General features: G+C 40.4%; 1 protein-coding gene across 3 annotated transcripts in view; it reads left to right on the top strand.

The window, feature by feature from the left end:
• Positions 1-475: 475 nt before the first annotated feature.
• Positions 476-18,594, top strand: part of UNC5C (unc-5 netrin receptor C) — a 363,130-nt gene continuing 345,011 nt past the window's right edge. For all 3 annotated transcript variants that reach the window (XM_077762331.1, XM_077762330.1, XM_077762329.1), the window contains exon 1: positions 476-774. In XM_077762331.1, the coding sequence (XP_077618457.1) occupies positions 651-774 (124 nt within the window). In that variant the 5' untranslated portion in view covers positions 476-650. The remainder of the gene's footprint in view (positions 775-18,594) is intronic.

Genomic DNA, 18,594 nt, shown 5'->3' with positions numbered 1-18,594 from the left:
CGCTCCCGCCGCCGCTTACCCCCCAGCGGAGTTGGGCTGCGCCCTGCACGCCTCCGTGGCGAGCGCTTTGCGCGCCCGTGCGCCCCACGCTAGGAGGTGACCCTTCTTGGCCACCCAGCAACGGCAGCCTGGCGGTCTCTCCGCCGGCGTGAGTTAACTGAGATTGGAGACCGGAGAGCCTCACTGTGCCCAACTCCCTCCCTCTGCTCCCACCTCCTCCCACTTCTCGCTTCCTCTCCCTCCGCCGCCTCCCCCCACCCCCCTTGCCTGTGTGTGCTCGGCACAGAAGAGGGGACCCGGAGAGCAGTCTAGGCTCGGCGCGCGGCGGAGCTGCGGCTGCTCCTGCTGCTGGGGGGAGCGGCGCGGTGGCCGCCTTGCGCCTCCCCGGACTTCCCAAGTGGGGGCAGAGCAGCCGCTCGCGGAGCCGCCAGTTAGAAGGCACAGGGAAAGAGGGACCGCCAAACTCCTCCTCAGCGTCTCCTCTCCACCCCCTTTTGGCTCCTGCCCTTGGAGAAAGTGGAGTGTGGCTCTTGGTTATCATTATTTCCTCGGACTGCTTCGTGGTGCACGGATTCAGCCGCTCCCCAGTGGGGTTTTCCGCTGTTGGCGCGTCTCTCCGTGTGGTTCCGCCCGGCACACCTCTGTCGACGATGAGGAAAGGTCTCCCGGCGACAGCGGCCCGCTGCGGACTGGGACTGGGATACGTGCTGCAAATGCTCGTGCTACCTGCCCTGGCCCTGCTCAGTGCCAGCGGTACCGGCTCGGCCGCTCAAGGTAAGAGGGTCCGCCAAGCTCCGCGGCCACCTCCCTTCGCTTCTTCCTTCCCTCCTCCCCAGTTCCCTTGGCTTCCTTCATTCGCCTCCTTGCTCTCAACTGGAAATCAGTTTACATTCCACTTTCCCAACTAGTCAAGAAGCTTTGGTTATTATTTTTAATCCATCTTCCAAGATGGGCACGGATGGACCAGGGACGCGCAGGGTGTGGACACGCATCTGTCTCTGGGCATGTGGGCGCCTTGCGTATCGTTCGCACTTTCCGCTCCACATTCACACGTTGTTGCATATTGTACACACGGAGGTTTGGAGAGACTTGGTGCGGGTGGCTGTGTGGCATGCCATAGGTGCCCCCCGATGCGCGGGGGCTCCCCGCGCTGAGCCACGTCTGAGGTTGCGGGATCTTCAGGGAGTCTCTGAGCACGCTCGACGCGCAAGGGCGCTCAGCTAAGGAGATGTGTCCATTACCGCCGAGGACCCCCCAGCGCCGGTGCCACTCTGCTGCTGCTTGGGGCGCTGTGGACACGCGCGGCGCACCCGGACCCGCCACCCAGCCTGCGGCAGGCCCCGGGCTGTGCACGCCTCCACACTCTTACCCTTTCCGCGTCTCCCTCCCAGTAAGCCATGGAGAAACTTAAAACCCCAGAGCTCTGGGGAAGCGGACTGGTTGTTCCAACCAAATACGAAACTCCCCCCCGGGGAAACGGGCCAGTTTGTAACTCTGACATTTTAATTTAACGCGTCTGAGCTTTAAAATAAGTGACCGGGGCCTTGGGCGAAACAGGGGTGGGCAGAAGAGCGGTCAGGAGTTGAGGGTGGGTGAAGAAGGAGGGGAGGCACGGGGCTGATTGCCAAGCTCCCTTCATGTCGCCCGAGTTTGAAGTGGTGGCGGCAGCTTCAAGCCTTCCGAGCCCAGGAAGCTGAGTGGAAGGGAGACGGAGAGGAAGGAGCCAACGGTGCCCGCTCTGGGGGCCTTTTCGGGTCACCTGGGCTCCCAACCTTCTGGCCCAGCCGAGCGCCCACCTCGGTGTTCTCGCCCAGTTCTGTGGTGGTCGCCGGCTCAGGGAGGCAGCTGTGTTTCCGTGGGGTGCGGGTGGAGGAAGCGTTTGCAGCCTTCGGAGGTAATTCAGGGATCCCAGGCTCTCGGTTACACTCCTTTCCAAATTTGGAGAGCAGAGGAGGTGCGCGTTCGCCTCCACTCCCCCGGCGTCGCTCTGTTGCTCTGACACTCCGGAGGTTCCCGACCTCATTCCCTCCGGTCCGCGACGGCACTGGAGGTGGAGGGCGGCGCGGAGTCTTAGCGAGTGTGGTCCGAACGAGGGGGCTAAGTGAGCAGCAAGGCTTTGTGAGTTAGCGATTGCTACTCCGGGAGTAAATTTCGCCGTCGCCTAGCTAAGTAGCCACGCTCGTAAATCCTGCCTTCCCATCTTACCAGATGCCTCCCATCCCCGAGGTTCTGTCCTGGTTTCCTATGCATGCTTCCAGAGCCCATCTGTCTGTCCCTTTTACAAAGGAATCTTCTGGAGAATCCTAGGAACTTGTCGATTTTTTGAAATTGATAAGAAGTTCTCTGGGTAGCAGCCAAGGATGTTTAGAGAGGAGTGTTTGGAAGTTTAAGGGAACAACCTGATGAATAGTCGTGGAACCAACAGCGTGACTCCCCGTGGGATTCAGCTACTGTTATTGGGCGCACAAAGGACCCAGCCACCGGGTGGGGTTCAAGGGGGCGGTGGGGGAGGACCCGGATGGGAGAACTGTTTGGGAAAAGGACAAGTTAAAGTCCCCCAAGATGGCCAAACAGGAGATGTAGGATTCTTGCCTGGAGAGCTTACTACAGCCAAATTAAAAAGAATGGATGGGGGGCAAAAAAATCAATAAAGATAATCACACAGGAGACTGTAAGTGGATTAATATTGAAAGAATTGAGAAGAGATTAAAAGAAAAAGATGCTCAAGACAGCCTGAGCGAGCATGTGTCCCTTGCACTTTTCTTACAGACCAGGCAAACCGAAGACTGGGGATTGAACCTGCTCCTCTAATCTTAAGTGGGGGAAACATGTATCCTCTTGGGTATGTGCATTTCAGTGGTGTTCTTCTCCATTTAGTTTGTTTAGTTATTTCAGTGCCCGGTGAATCTGTTTATCTTTGAATCTTGTTTTGAAAGACACCATAGGACCACTTTTATTTTTGTTATCCTTCAGGTTTCAGGACTCCAGCTCTGCCTGTCTGCTAGGTATTAAAAATGTAGAAAGCACCAAACTCGATCAGCTGCCGTCCCCACCATTCTAATCCACTTCTCCAGTCTGTTTACCACTGAACTACTACTACTACACTGTCTTCTCAGAATCCCACTTTTATGTTGGTCTGGCAGTCAGACCTGCTTTTCCTTCTGATTTCTTCTTTCGCTTCTGTCTTTGGACTAGAACACCAGGGCAATAAAAGATACTGTTGCTCCCTCAAGGTCTGGCTTTCATGTGTTGAACACTTAAAGATGGAGATGTGCTATTTTTATGAATGGAAGTACATATGCAATTAAAATGAGAAAGTTAATTTCAGTACTTGACAACGTGGATGAGATTTATTCTGTTGTTAGAAAAGTACTAGAAAAATTAGAAGTTTTAGAAAATATGTATGTCTTCAGAGATCACCAAAAAAACAACAGATGTTTAAGATTAAAAAAAAAAAGCTTAATAGGTATTATTTGCAAATGTCCCGTGTTTTGTAACTGTGGTTTGCATAAAGACAGAAGACATTTTATTCAGGTCATTGGGGGATTCTCCAGGCTTTAGGCCACAACTTCTCCTTTCTGGCTGTGCCTTAATTGTTTCATTCAGGATTGCCAGAAACTCCTAGCTCCAGGGAATTTGTGTCCTTTCTGACTTCCAAGAACGAAAGGCTTTACTAGGAAAAGTGTGTGTGTGTGTGTGTGTGTGTGTGTGTGTGTGTGTGTGTGTTTGATCAGTGTACCTCAGAGTTAGTGCCCTCCTGTTATAGAAATGCATTTATTTCTGGATTACAACAGCATTGGTATTCTGCTTATCTAGCACCAACTAGTGTTATGAGTGTTAACATCATCAAACTCAGAGCAGAAAATGAGTGAAGACTCTAATCATATTAGGAATGTTTGCTGTTGCTGTCAGTTAATTTATAATGTTTTTTTAAAGCAAATACTATACTTCTTCCTACAAAAGCTTAGAAATTGCTTTCATGCATTTATGCATATTGGCTTTGGGGAGATAGACAACTGGCATGAAGGATAACTGAATTTCATTACAGTTATACCGTGTATTTTCCCCATGTACAGGAGCAGAGTAAATTCAGAAAATCACGTTTGGAATTTTCAAAAAGGAAGAGTAGGCTAGTTTACTTTTGTTTAGAAAAAAATAATGCCACCTATTCTAGTATAGGGAATGCTTAAAATGCTTCAGAGGACAAACTTTTCAAGTGTTTGCAAAGAATGAACATCTATTAGTTTGCTAACATGCATTGATTCCTTCGCCTTCTGTATTCTGGATGCTGGGGATTCGGGGTTTAGCAAGACAATTCCTAGAATATCTCCCATTTTAGTCTGGGAGCCCCACGTCCTGATCAAAATTCATACTGAGGCAAACCCCCTAAAAACATAAAGGAGGCGTGAGCTCTGTGGAGGCAAACCTTCCTAGCTTATTTAAAATGTTTGTTGAGACTTAAAAATAACTCTTTTCTAATGTATGCTACCTTCTCCAATTAGTACCAACAGCCCGAGTGTGCTCGATTAGGCCTTAACTGCATTTAGCACTTTTCTGATTTAGGTCATGGCTTTGCTGGAGCAGCAGAGGGAGTCACTCTCAGAAGAAACATTAAAATTACAGGCTGCAACCACTTCAGGAAGATAATGGGGAAGATAGTGGGGGTGGGGATTGAGCCAGAGCCCTTGCCTTGCAATTTTAATCTGCATTTTTTTTTGTAGTTTGACTTCTGAATTTTTGTGGCACTTTAAAACAAACCTGTCACATTTCCCCACAAATTAGAAACCTATTTATTAGCTTATTTGGAGAGTGCATGATCCTTGAAGTAAAGTTCATAACGGTATTGTGCACATATTATGCCCCAGACTGCTATTTGTTAGGGAAACAAGACTCGAAAGTTACAGTTTCAGCCTTCAAGGAAGACAGAGTTATGAGCATATAATTATAACTCACTGTCTGAAAAGTAACAGTGAGCATAGGTATAGTACTTTTTGGTATCAAGTATCAAAGACTGTAAACATAAGTCAGGCTAGAGCTCTAGGGACGGTGGTAGTGGATTTTCCAAAATTTCTACCCGGAAAAACTTAAGGATGGCAATTTGTTTGAAGTGGGATGTTCTTATGCAAAGTTTGCCTTGCAGTTGTCTTACTGATATTAAATCATACTTAGATTTAATGTACATGGGGTCTGGCTTTGGGGAGGCACAAGCCAAGGGCTGTTAGTGGGATGTGCGCATTCTGCCAGTTAGCTTAGTGTTTATCAATGACTCCTAATCCTGCTTCTCCCAACTCCTAGTTGTGTGGGCACGGGTGAGTTATTTATCTTCATCTGTGGCTCAGTTTCCACAGATGCAAAGTGAAGATGATATATGCTCCAAGTCCTATTACGATTGAATGAGTCAATACAAGTGACCTGTTTAGGGCTGTGCCTGGTCCACGGAAAGTAAACATTATTCTTTGGCTTCTAACTCTGTAAACCACTGGCAAAGAAATCTAGAAGTTAAAGAAACTCAAGGCCAATAATTCTGAACTCAGAGTGGGGATTGCTGCAGACGCTGCTTCCCCAAAAGCAACAAATGAAGCTGTGTGAGGACTTGTTCCAAAATAGATCGCTGCAAACTCCTGGACGGTGATGTGCACAGTTCCTTGAACAGTCCGGGGGAAACTCTCTCCCTTCATAACCCCATTTCTTCCTTTCTGCTTTCGCTGGGAAAATTAACCTAATGCCAGTTCTAAAAATGCCATGTTGAGTCACTGCCGGTTAAGTCCTGGCTGCAAGCTCTACCCTTGAGTTTCTATCTTTGCAATGAAAATGGAAAGATAACTTTTCATAAATCCATAAACACTTTTGTGGAGAAAAAAAACATGCCAAGCCCCAAGTTTTCAGATAAGAGTTTAGGGAAAATCAACCCTTTATGCAAATGCCAGTAGTTTTTCTTTAAAAATAAATGGGTGAAGAGAAGATAATTGAATGTATGTTAAAACAACACAGACATATAGAAAAATACCTAGAACATATAGAACACATAGAAATATATAGAAAAATAGGTTGACTTGAAGGCAAAGCATGTTTACCAGGACTTTTCATATGTTTGAATTATATTAGCGTGGAAAGTGTAGTATTTTTTAGTATCATAATTTAGAACAACATGGATAATCTAGATAACATATTTTAAAATGTTCATGTTTAATTACTTCTTATTATTTAATGATTATTACTATTTTTTTCATGTCTAGTGGACATGTTGTTTTCTGACAAACTTTTATGGTAACACTAGAGATTTGTGGGGAATTTTGTGTTACTTAGAGATAAAACAAATCTTTCTCCTATAGTATTTTCATGTTGCTTTTAATTTCTGATTGCCTGTTCTATACTTATAGATCCCCAGATTTCTTACTTGTTTTCTTTGTTATCCTAACTTCTTAAAGTTATGTATGGACTCTTCTTTGATTTCGTATTTTATTTGGATTTGATATTGCTTATGTATTTGTAGAAGAGACCTAGATGAAACTGAGACCTCAGATATTGTCCCAGTATTGCATAGTTCAAGGATATTTGCACTAGAACAGAAACTCACAGAAATTCAGGGCTATTTTTATGTGACTTTTTAAAAAGTAGAGTGAGTTTTTCTTGAATAATATTAAACTATTACTCTTCCCTTTTTTTGGCCTTAAAAGTAAAGCCAATATTTGAATAATTCATATTTTTATTATTTTAAATATTTTCCAACCCCACATATATGGAGATTGTAATAAAAACATTTTTGGTAATAATTTTATGAGCTAACAAGATCAGAGATAGTAAACTTTTTTCTACCTCTCTACCTGATTAGAGCCTTCAGAAGAATTTTTGCCTTTTCATGAAAACCTGATAAATAGATTACATTGACAATATTTTGATTCTTTATAAACAAAATGTTAGAAAACATTGTGCCATAATTTCAGATTTTTACAAGGAGGTTTTGTTTGAAGGTGTAATGTGGTTTCTCATTTTGATCATTGCTGCTGCCACAAAATTTGCTACCTTCGGATTATATAACAAAGTTTTGAAATATACAGAATGTATCCAGATTGTAGAGGTACTTAAAACATATCTAATCTTCTACACAGAGTTCACAGTGTTAAAGTTATGGTAATGTTAATGAAATTGAAGTTATAATTTAGAAAGTGAACTATAGCTTTGTTAGTGCCTAATATGCAGCTATTTGCCCTTAATGTCAGTATACCTTTCATTAGCAGTGAGCAGAAGTGCTTTATGTGGCAAAAGTGAAGTCTAATATCTGAAAACTCCAGTGTTTAGAGAATGCCCTCTTTTAATTAAGTGATAAACCATATCTCCTTGCAGTGTGGTAGGGGAATGTGAGAGTGAGGGGGGCCAGGAGAGACGTCATTACTTTGGTGCGCTCCCATTCTAAATAGAGTTCTCTCATTCTAAATATGAAGGTTCAAAATAATCATGTTAACAGATGATATTGATGAATCAGATTTAACTCCAGAGTCACCAGTCCTATTTATTTTAAAATGCTGTGAAGATAGGAGTGTTACCTTCATTAATCATTGTCATTTGGATCCTGTGGCTAGTTTCATTTCTCAGCAATTATGAAAGCCATAAAAATGCCTCATGTAGATAAACGTGTATTATCTTCTTTTCTGAGGTTGTTAAACAACAGAAACTCCTTCAGCATATTTAACAAGTTTATTGATGAATGCTAACATTTCTCAGTTTTAGTCAATGTCTTAATTGATTATTTAATCATGAACTGCCTGAATGCAACTATATATATTTTTTCTGTTCAGAAGAAAAACCTTGTGGATGAGCATTCCTTTCCAATAAAAAACAGATTAGCGCTTGCATGTTAAAATACATCTGCAGCCCAGTTATAAGGGCAAATATGTCCATGAATGGAAATGCAGGTGTTTTCAAAATTCAAGAAAATTAGTGCATATAGTAATATAAAAGAGTAGTATAGAAGTATGTCATTTGAATAGAAATGTAATGATTTAAATTAATTCATAATGTATATTCTCTTAGACCATGCAAGTTTAGTGCAATATGAAACGGTGTGTGGTACAAGAATATCCACTTATAACTATAGACATAGTGAATTATATTCATGTATAAAATTAAAGCTAAAGGGAGCAGTTTTGGACAGTTCTAATCGCTGAATTACAAGTGTATTACTTGTAATGAAACGGAGTATTTTAAATCATTCTCTCCTATCTTTCTGGGATTTCAGGAACCTAAAAAAACTCCTTTCTAGGCCTAGATCAAAGCGTACTCTTTAACAAATGGTATCCTGTAACTTTTGCAAGAACTAGAAACCCTAGTCAGCAACAAAAGCACTGCTATCTTGTTCTCTGTGATTTTCAGAGTCCTGTATCATATCTGATCCAAACCAAGTAAATAAACCAAATTACTACCACAACAAAAACTTTATGATTGGGAAGATACAGTAAATAATGGTCATTTCACTTTGATCATTATGTCTGTGTGAAATATGTTGACATTTTAATTTAGCTTTAGATAAAAGGAAAATGATATCTTCTGTCTTCCCCTGAATAAAGAGTTTGCCAGTTACACACATCGTAGCCACCCAGTGGAAGTGCTCAAGTTTAGCAAGCAGCAATCTTGAAGTCATTCTAAATAAAACAGTAATTATGCCTGTCGTTTTCTTTAGCAACTTTCCTTGTTCCTTCTGGATCTCCATAAGATGATGACAGGATATAAACTTTAAAATGTATTAGAGATCAATTTTGAGGACTGAAAGAGCCTAAGACATTTCCCTCCCAGACTACCATAACCATCACCACAGAGCTTGCAGCTTGGTGGAGAACAGAAGCCCGTTTCAGTAACTGCTCTCAGAAGCTGAGGGAAAACAAGCATATTCAAATGATTTATTATTTTTGCTATCTGGAATAGAGACCTCAGATCAGTATTTCATCATAATATTATTCAACAATCCCTCTGACTTGCAACTTTTATCTAAATTATGTCTTGGTCTCCACCAATTTCAGTTGACATAGCAGAAGAACTTTTACAGAGTACCTAAAAGGTGTGTTCTTGAAAAAAATATGTTTGGGTTTCCTTTGGACCCATTTCAGCAGGATGTACTTGTTTGAGAATCTAGACTTAATTATTGGTATATTGGTATATACATGGTGTCTGACTGTATATTCTGCTGACAATAAGGTACATAATTAGTCCTTTAGTGGTCATTGTAAAATGTACTCTCATTTCCTGAACCTTTCTGTTAAATATTATTATTAATAAGAATACCAACATTTTATTTTCAATCTCATGTAAATAAGCATTTTTAGGATTAGGTAGGCTTTTTTTTTTTTAATTTTTTTTTTTTAATGTTTTATTTATTTCTAGGAGAGAGAGAGAGACAGTGTGAGCAGGGGAGGGTCAGAGAGAGGGAGTCACAGACTGAAACAGGCTCCAGGCTCTGAGCTGGCAGTCAGCACAGAGCCTGATGCGGGGCTCAAACCCAGAACCGCGAGATCATGACCTAAGCGAAAGTCGGACGCTTAACCGACTAAGCCACCCAGGCGCCCGTTAGGTAGGCTTTCTTAAGGACAGCTCGTTTACAGAAGAATTTGCTTAATTGAAATTTTATCTTTAATATCATGATAGTACTTTTATAAAAGTATTGCCAATAGCTCTCTTTACATATTGGTGAAAATAGATATTTATTTTTGTTTAGATTTACATTCACATGCATACATTTATGCAGACATAGAAGGACCACAGTGAAGAAAGTTATAGTTTACTTACTATAACAGAACTCAAAAAATAAAGAGGATGACTAGGAAAAGTTTTAGCAGTAAATACATTTTCCCGGTAGAGTTGGGGGTAATCAGTTTATTGGATTTATTAGAAATGATGATAACATGAAAGATACACCTCCTTTTTAATTGAATTAAATAACTATAAAATTATTTCCTAGGAGGGTGTTTCCAGGAAGACTCTTAATGCAATGAAGAGTTACAAAGAATAGGAAGATATAGTTCAGTAATTCCCCGTGAGCATATATATTCTGGCACAAATTGTGTGTGTGTGTGTGTGTGTGTGTGTGTGCGTGCCTATGTGTGTGTGTGTAAAACTATTTTTGTTTTTTGAGAGTTTTTCTGAGTAGCCTTGTCAATATCTTTAGAAAGCAAACAGAACCTATCAAGAAGTGAAACCAAAACTTATTTTACTTTTAAAACAAATTCATAAAGGTAGACATTGAATAGGGGATCAGATTTAATCACTGCTTTCTAACTGAAAAATTATATTCTACTTATCTGCAACAAGTTCCTTTCTCTCTGCCAGCTGCTAACTCATTTGCATAGTGTCCAGTAGAGATGGCTCTGTCTCATTTGTGCAGTGGCTTATGCGTAGAAACAAGGTTTCTCCTGTCTTCCCCACTTCCAGTGGCTTATTTCAACATGTTGAGAAATTATCCTTATATCCTACTTAGCAGACTATAATTTGTTGACCAAAGGAGAACAATAATTTCTAAGCATGCATGGGTAGAATCCTTCATCTGCAGACACAAGTCCCTCTCTGGGTACTTTTTTTTTTTAAATTTATTTCTGAGAGAGAGAGTGGGAACGGGGGAGGGTCAGAGAGAAAGGGAGATACAGAATCCGAAGCAGGCTCCAGGCTCTGAGCTAGCTAGCTGTGAGCACAGAGCCTAATGCGGGGCTTGAACCCATGATCCATGAGATCATGACCTGAGCCAAAGTCGGCCGCCTAACCGACTGAGCCACCCAGGCGCCCCCCTGGGTACTCTTTAGAAGAGACATTATTTCCTTGTAAGCACCTTTCCTAGGGTGACCTCATTTGTGGGCTGATTGAAGGAGAGGTCAGTTATGTGGCCCTTTTCTGAATTCAGTGATGATTTGTTTCAACTTCTTAATCAAACATGGAGTTATGTTTCTAGGCTGCAGAATATTTGATTTTCTTGGATTCCCTTCAAAGCTGTATAGGTGGCTTTATTTCCAGGTATCTCCATTACATCCATTGGAAGTTAGATGAACCAATGAATGGATAATGAAGATGTGGTTTACATACACAATGGAATACTACTTGGTACTGAGAAAGAATAAAATCGTGCCATTTGCAGCAACATGGATGGAACTGGAGGTTTTATGCTAAGTGAAATAAGTCAGTCAGAAAGAGACATGTATCATATGTTTTCACTCATGTGTGGTTGTTGAAAAACTTAACACAAGACCATGGAGGAAGGGAAAGGGGAAAAAATAGTTATAAACAGAGAGGGAGGGAGGCAAACCATAAGAGATTCTTAAGTACAGAGAACAAACTGAGGGTTGTTGGGGGTGAGGGAGAGGGGAAAGTGGGTGATGGGCATTGAGGAAGCCATTTGTTGGGATGAGCACTGGGTGTTGTATGGAAGCCAATTTGACAATAAATTATATTTTTAAAAAAAGCTATTCAAATAAATGAAGATAAAGTTAGTTGAGGGGGGAAAGGGTTGTTACTACTGAAAGAATATATAGAATTTCACTCCGGATAGAGGAGTAGAATGCTTTCTTGCTCATATTCAATATTATATTAAACACAGATTAATATATAAATATTTATATGATGTATCAACATATGAATACATTTTAATGCCATACATTTTCACATCACTTGGTATTTCTGAACTAGAATTTTAAAAGATACAAATACAAGCTAGGGTTCAGAATATTGTTTTGTATGATCTCTGTCATACATTCATACATTCTTGGATGATGTGGGGTTCTCATAGCAAAATATGTGGTATTCCGCTAAGAATAGCAAATTAAATAAGAATGCCTCGCAAAGTTTTGTGATTACAGGTCTAAATGCTAATGAGGGTGGTTGCCTGTTTAATGCTGAATTGCAAGGTTAAAAAGAGGGTCTTAAAGATAACAGCAGATTCCAGAGTCCTTGAGTTTGTTTTGCATTCAGTGACAGTCACTAAATTAGGGAAAGGAATGTTCAAACAACACACTTGAGGAAAAGTGATTTTTATAGAAAGGAACCATTTCTGCTAATAGCCAGTAAATGCACGTAACCCCTCTGACATTAAAAGTCCATTAGCTAAGCCCAGTTTAAATAGCAGCTGATGCACTGTCAGCTAAATGTACATGGGAATTTTTTCATATAACGCAGTAATAGCAGTTCTATATTTTTTTCCCCTAAAACTACATACATTAAGTAAAACAAATGTCATCTGATAGTAGTGGCAGGGCTGCTAATAAATAAGGCAAAGATTTGTGATGAAACAAAAGTAACAGTCTATATAACAAGGAGATAATAAACGGTTGGGATGGTTTTAAAAGGAAGTCTGAGAAAAATCATATGGAGCAGCTTAAGCTGACGTCCAGAAAGAGTTGTTTCCTTAGAAGCACATATGAATGTGCACTACTTGGAGATACTCGTTTTAAGTGAAGTGATTTTTTTTTTTAACTGTTAGCCTCAGTGTTTAGTTTCCCAGTATACTTTACAGGAAGCTCCCTCCTGAGACACCGTTCTGTGTATAAATGGGGCCGGGGAAGACACAAGGTGATTGAGGAAAGAAAACAAGGGAAAAAGTGAAGCCAGAGGTATAATTTCATATGTGCTAGTAATGATGACGGTACTGTTTTTAAAAGCAATATGATGTTGCCTGCAATGGAATCAAAAGTTAAAATGTCCATCTTGTACACCCGTTCCCCCATTGTTTCCGTCTTTTGGATATCTTCTGATCTCCATGTAAGCATCTGAAAGACAAGATATTTTACTGCACAGTATATTAGAATCCAAGGATCTTTAATAAGTCACCTTAGGAGATTTCAAAGACTATGTTCTGTAACTGTGAGGCCATTGCGGAGACAAAGCGTGAGGGTTCCTCAGTAATCTCGTGTGTGAGTGGAGAACAAGGCAGTAATTATCAGGGGCTGTCGTGCTCATACAACTGTGAAGTATTACGAGAACCTCCATGCTGAAGCCCCATTATCAGACCATTAGTGAAACACTGTGCAGTGACAATAGAGAGCCCTGCTTGTAACTTCAATCAGTTGAGCTAAAGCTTTATGCATATTTTCACGTGGTCATTTGGGTTCTCATGAGACTTTTCGTACTAAGAATTATTCACCAATTTATTTATCAATTTGAGGATTCTTTATAAATTTATTTAAGTCTACCCTGAGGCATTTATTTATAAATTTTAGTCAAACCTAAGGCCTCATATCAGTTGTTCATTTATTTCTTAAAAAATGGTCAGTTTTTCTTTACATGATAAAAAAAAATCTCACGTAAACCTGCATTGTTTGACAATGGAAAAAAAAAAGATGACAAAAAAAAAAGAGAAGGATTACTATGTAATCACAATGGGGTGGCAGGGATCTCTTTTTCATTCACAGATTTTCATATAAACATTTTTTGTTATTTTTTTAATGTTTATTTATTTTTGAGAGATGGAGAGACAGAGCTCAAGCAGAGGAGGGGTAGAGAGAGAGGGAGACAGAATCAGAAGCAGGCTCCAGGCTGTGAGCTGTCAGCACAGATTCATGAGATCATGACCCGAGCTGAAGTCGGAGGCTTAACCAACTGAGCCACCCAGGCACCCTCATGCAAGCATTTCTTAATAAAATTGAGAAGTACTCTTTGGTGTTGGTAAGTGTTTTCACTCAAATCAGGCTATTGTAAAGGCCTGTTTTGAATGAAATGGAAGCTTACATGGACAGATTTTGTGCAATTAAATTCCTAACCCAAATCCCATTTACCAGCATTGCATGAGGGACTTGGATAATCTCATCTTTAGTGTGTAACTCAAACATTAATAACAGGTGGAAATAGCCTCAGTTCAACCAGTGGGCTTTGCTTTTTAATTCTAAACCCATTTTCTTTTTTTCAGACTAAAACATCTGCTAAAAGTGACTATTTTCCATATGTTTTTCTCTTTCTATTGCATAAAACTTACTACAAGATGAAAAAGAATACCAGTATATTGGGCTGCACAAAAAGTTTGTACACATCTATGAACTAGTATTATGAAATTGAATTATGTTGGAAATAGCAAGATAACTAACTCTGGGCTGATTGAAATAGGACAATTATTATATTAGAATTTAGAATAATGTTTAGAAAGAATTACCCTGCAACCTTACAATGTTAATACATTGTTGCTTTCTTAGGTACCTATACAAATGAAGAATTACATTTTATTTATGTCTTTAAGTTGATTTATTTGTTTTGAGAGAAAGAGTGAGAGAGCACCTGTGAGAGCAGAGGACGGGAAGGGAGAGAGGGACAGAGAGAATTCCAAGCAGGCTCTATGCTGTCAATACAGAGCCTGACGTGGGGCTCAGTCTGAGGAACTGTGAGATCATGACGTGAGCTGAAATCAAGAGTCAGACGCTTAACTGACTGAGCCACCCAGGAGTCCCTGAAGAACTTCATTTAAAAAAAAAAATTGAGTGTATTGAATACATAGTATGGTTTGGGGCTAAATTGAATTTATTTATCCTTGGAGAACTTTTTAAAACATAAATCTCCGATAATGCCTATTCTTTAGTGTGATTATCATGACTGTGTTCAGAATAGTGAATGGTTTTACCTGTCTCGCTTATTTAGTTTTGGTAGTTTTACATTTCCTTTTCTTGAGTGTCAGAGAATTAAAAACATATTAGACGTATGCGTATGTGTGGACTCAGTAATCGCCTGACATAGGAAATTAATTAACATCCATTGAAACAATATTAATATCTACAATCAGGAGTATTCCTGAGGTAACTGTGCTAGGGAAATGTTAATGGAAGTTTTTATGTAAATCTTGTGGTAAAGGGGAATAAACTGCTCAACTCCAAGCTTGAAAATTGCATCCAACTTTAAAACCTCTTAAGTTTCACTCTACATTTGCATGTAGAATATCAGAATAATAATATTGCTTGTACCATAGAATTGTGAAGATTAACAGAGTTATCCAAAGTACAGAACTGAGAAAAGTGCCTGGGACCAGATAAGCATTTCATGTTGGCAACTGTTGCTCTTGCATTTTCATTATGGAAGCCTGTGCTAGACAACAACTCTCATCTGGCACCACTATGAAAATAATTAAACATATCACAAGGATGAGAGGCTTGCACTCAGTAGAGCATACTATCAGGAGGAAAACTGCCAGGTGAACCAACAGAAAATATGTCACAGGTAAAATTCTCGCAAGAAATTGGTAGATTTTGAAATGACATTTTTATTTCCGGGTATGAAACTTCAATTGTACATGAAAACTTTGCGGAAAGTCCGCACATGTTTGTTTCAGTTTTATGAACAATCAAGTTAATGTGGTATCTTTTTTCCTGTGCCAAATTCTGAATTGAGAATATATTCCATAAAACTAGTACTGAATAAACCCCAATGAAAAAGTTTATACTTTTCTCCACTGTAATTGACTACTTGTAAAGACAAAAGTAGGTAAAAAGTGTAGAAAAAACAAAAGCAAGTTCTTTACGTTTTGCTAACATTCAAATTTTTTCTAGAGGAATAAAAACAATTGTTCTTCTGCTTTATATTCTCTCTCTTTCTTTTGTAGTTTATTTATTTATTTTGAGACAGAGGGAGAGAGAGAGAATGCAAGTGGGGAAGGAGCAGAGAGAGGGAGAGATAGAATCCCAAGCAGGCTCTGCGCTGTCACCACAGGAACTCAAAAATCATGACATCAAGAACTGAGCCTAGGTCAAGAGTCTGGATACTTAACTGACTGAGCCACCCAGGAACTCCAATTGTGTTTTATATTCTTTAAAATGCTTCACTGTAAAATTAATAAGGCAAAACATAAAAACCTTTTTTTTTCATAAAAATGTGTCAAATTTGACAGGAAGAATATAACCCAAAGGTTAATAACCCCAAATAATGCAATTGTGGACCTTTAGCAAATAGAATGTAATACATGCATTAACTAAACAAACAAGGTAGCTCACTCACCACACCAAAATGATACGTACACAGGAAACACTTTAGATAGACCTGTAGAACACTGATTCCTTTGTAATTATCTTTGACTGAAAAGCAAAGTTTAACACTTCTATTTTTTAACACTAACCATCCTCCTTCACTTTCCTAAGTGTAGTGCTATAGGAAAACATCCAACTTTTTAAAAGGGAAAAATAACAAGAATGCTAGAATCAACAGTGTGGTTTAGTCCCTACATAATTATAAAAACTTCTTATATTTATAGGATCTTATTCCATTTCAAGAATCCAACAGAAGCAACCTAGAGTGTTTTTTTTAAATTTTAACATTTATTCATTTTTGAGAGAGAGAGAGAGAGAGAGTGGGGGAGGGACAGAGAAAGAGGGAGACACAGAATCTGAAGCAGGCTCCAAGCTCTGAGCTGTCAGCACAGAGCCCGACATGGACTCGAACGAATGAGTGGTGAGATCATGACCTGAGCCAAAGTCGGCCACTTAACCCACTGAGCCACCCAGGCACCCCTAGAATGTTTTTGGTGATTGATTAAACTGCTTATTCGTTTTCATTTTGTTTCCCTGTATGTAACATTTGGTTTGTAGTAGTCTCCTTTAAAGATTTCCAGGGGAAAATATTGCAATCACAAGAAAAGGTGAGACTGTATTTATAACCCCTTCTAGGCTATACATATATTTTGGGGTTTTTTTGTTTTTAATAAACACAACTGATCCTCAAAGCCCTAATATTCTGAACATTAAACTATCTTAGGAAGTTCTGTTCTGTGGGTAATGAGTGGTTTTTAAAAAATTGATATGAAAAATACCTATTTTGTGCCAGGATGTGTGTTTCCTTGCTAGTGTTTTGTTGAGGGGTGGTGGGGAAGGAGCAATTCAAACAGCCAAGTTTTTATAACAAAGTATTTCAGAGAGTCTCATATATTTAAATATTTGCCACCATTTAAACACGTTCAAACCTTTAGTGATGTTGTATTATAAACGATGACATATGCTACCTAAATATATTTCGATGTGTCCATTTCTCCAACTAGATCCCTGAGGAAGGTTCTCTGCTTCTTGCCCTGCCTCACTCTCATCTGTCCCCCACACAGATGCCAGGAAAATCCTCACAAATGTCATCAGTACAGCTCTTTTTCTTAAAATCCTTCGGTGGCTCTCCACTGTTTAGAGTCCGATCTAAAGTTCTTAACACGCTGACAGAGATATTTGTTCTTACACGTCTGCCTTCGTTACTGGAACGGCTCTAAGGGTATCATGTCCTCAGGCCGTGCACCATCCCCGTCTGGCACGGGATGTTCCAGTGCAGCAGTAGGAGGGAACATCCTTCGGGGCTTTGTAACAAGTTGGCGGAGAGGAGCATGGTGGCTCTTTCCTTGGCTGTGAACAAGTGCTTATTCCTCACGTCCCCTCCCTTCCCCTGGCGGTTCCATCTTCGGCTCAGTTTAGATCTTATTCCCTCATGAAGCTCCGTTCCACGTCCCATTGTGGCGCCCGTTTCCTTTCCCTGCACCCCCAGCTGGCATGACCCAGCGTGAGGAGGACAGGACCCATGTTCCTCATGGAATCTCCAGCATGTGATAGAGAGCTTTTGGATGATGTTGGGTGAATACCTACTTGGTTCCTGCATAAATAATGCATCTTAGAGTGGCTTTTGGTGACTACTCACGGCGATGGAGTTAGCGGGGACCTTTCGGGGTTCTCTTCTTCATCCACTTTTTTTTTTTATTTTTTTTAAATGTTTTATTTATTTCTAGGAGAGAGAGAGAGAGAGACAGTGTGAGCAGGGGAGGGTCAGAGAGAGAGGGAGTCACAGACTGAAACAGGCTCCAGGCTCTGAGCTGGCAGTCAGCACAGAGCCCGATGCGGGGCTCGAACCTACGAACCGCGAGATCATGACCTAAGCGAAAGTCGGACGCTTAACCGACTAAGCCACCCAGGCGCCCCTCTTCATCCACTTCTGAGAGCTACCAGACTGAGCTGACTATGAAGTTGTTAGGTGCAAAGTGAGAAGCGTCTTGTGAGTGAAAGTTCACCAGCTCTTAGATGCTGCCTGACAGGCCAAATCCTTACCCTAGCTTCAGAAATCCATTTCTAACTTCATATTGTCTGCCCTGTTATTAGGGCTATTAAGTAATGAAGAACTTGGATTCTCTTATAGTTGAAGGAAATAAACCTCAGTCATTTGATGAGTAAGCAGTGTGACTACTTGGTCCCGTCAAGTTGCTTAAACACTGAATGAGAAATTACTAAGGTCTACAAGTCAAACAGCACCCAGGAAACTCCTGAGAACCTTTCTGATTATTTAATTGTAGAATTCTAGCATATGGAATATTGCTAAATAAATTGATTATTCTGTAGTGTAATACTATTGTTTTATGTTAGGATTATTGTTGTGTGGAAAATTGCCCTATATAGAGTAGTATTTCTTCTCATTTCTTTCTACTATAAACAAGCCTCTTGTATGTGTCTTAGTCTGTTCAGGCTGCTACAATAAAATACCATGGACTGGGTGACATACACACAATAGGAATTTATATCTCACAGTTCTGGAGGCTGGGAATCCAAGATCAGAGCACTATCATGGTCACATGGGTAAGGACCTACTTCCTGGTTCACAGTTGGCCATCTTATCTCTGTGTCCTCATGTGGTAGA

This window comes from Crocuta crocuta, unplaced genomic scaffold (genome assembly GCF_008692635.1).
Source record: "Crocuta crocuta isolate KB4526 unplaced genomic scaffold, BGI_CrCroc_1.0 scaffold83, whole genome shotgun sequence".
Taxonomy (NCBI): Eukaryota; Metazoa; Chordata; class Mammalia; order Carnivora; family Hyaenidae; genus Crocuta; species Crocuta crocuta.
This window is presented reverse-complemented; position numbering and strand designations above follow the sequence as displayed.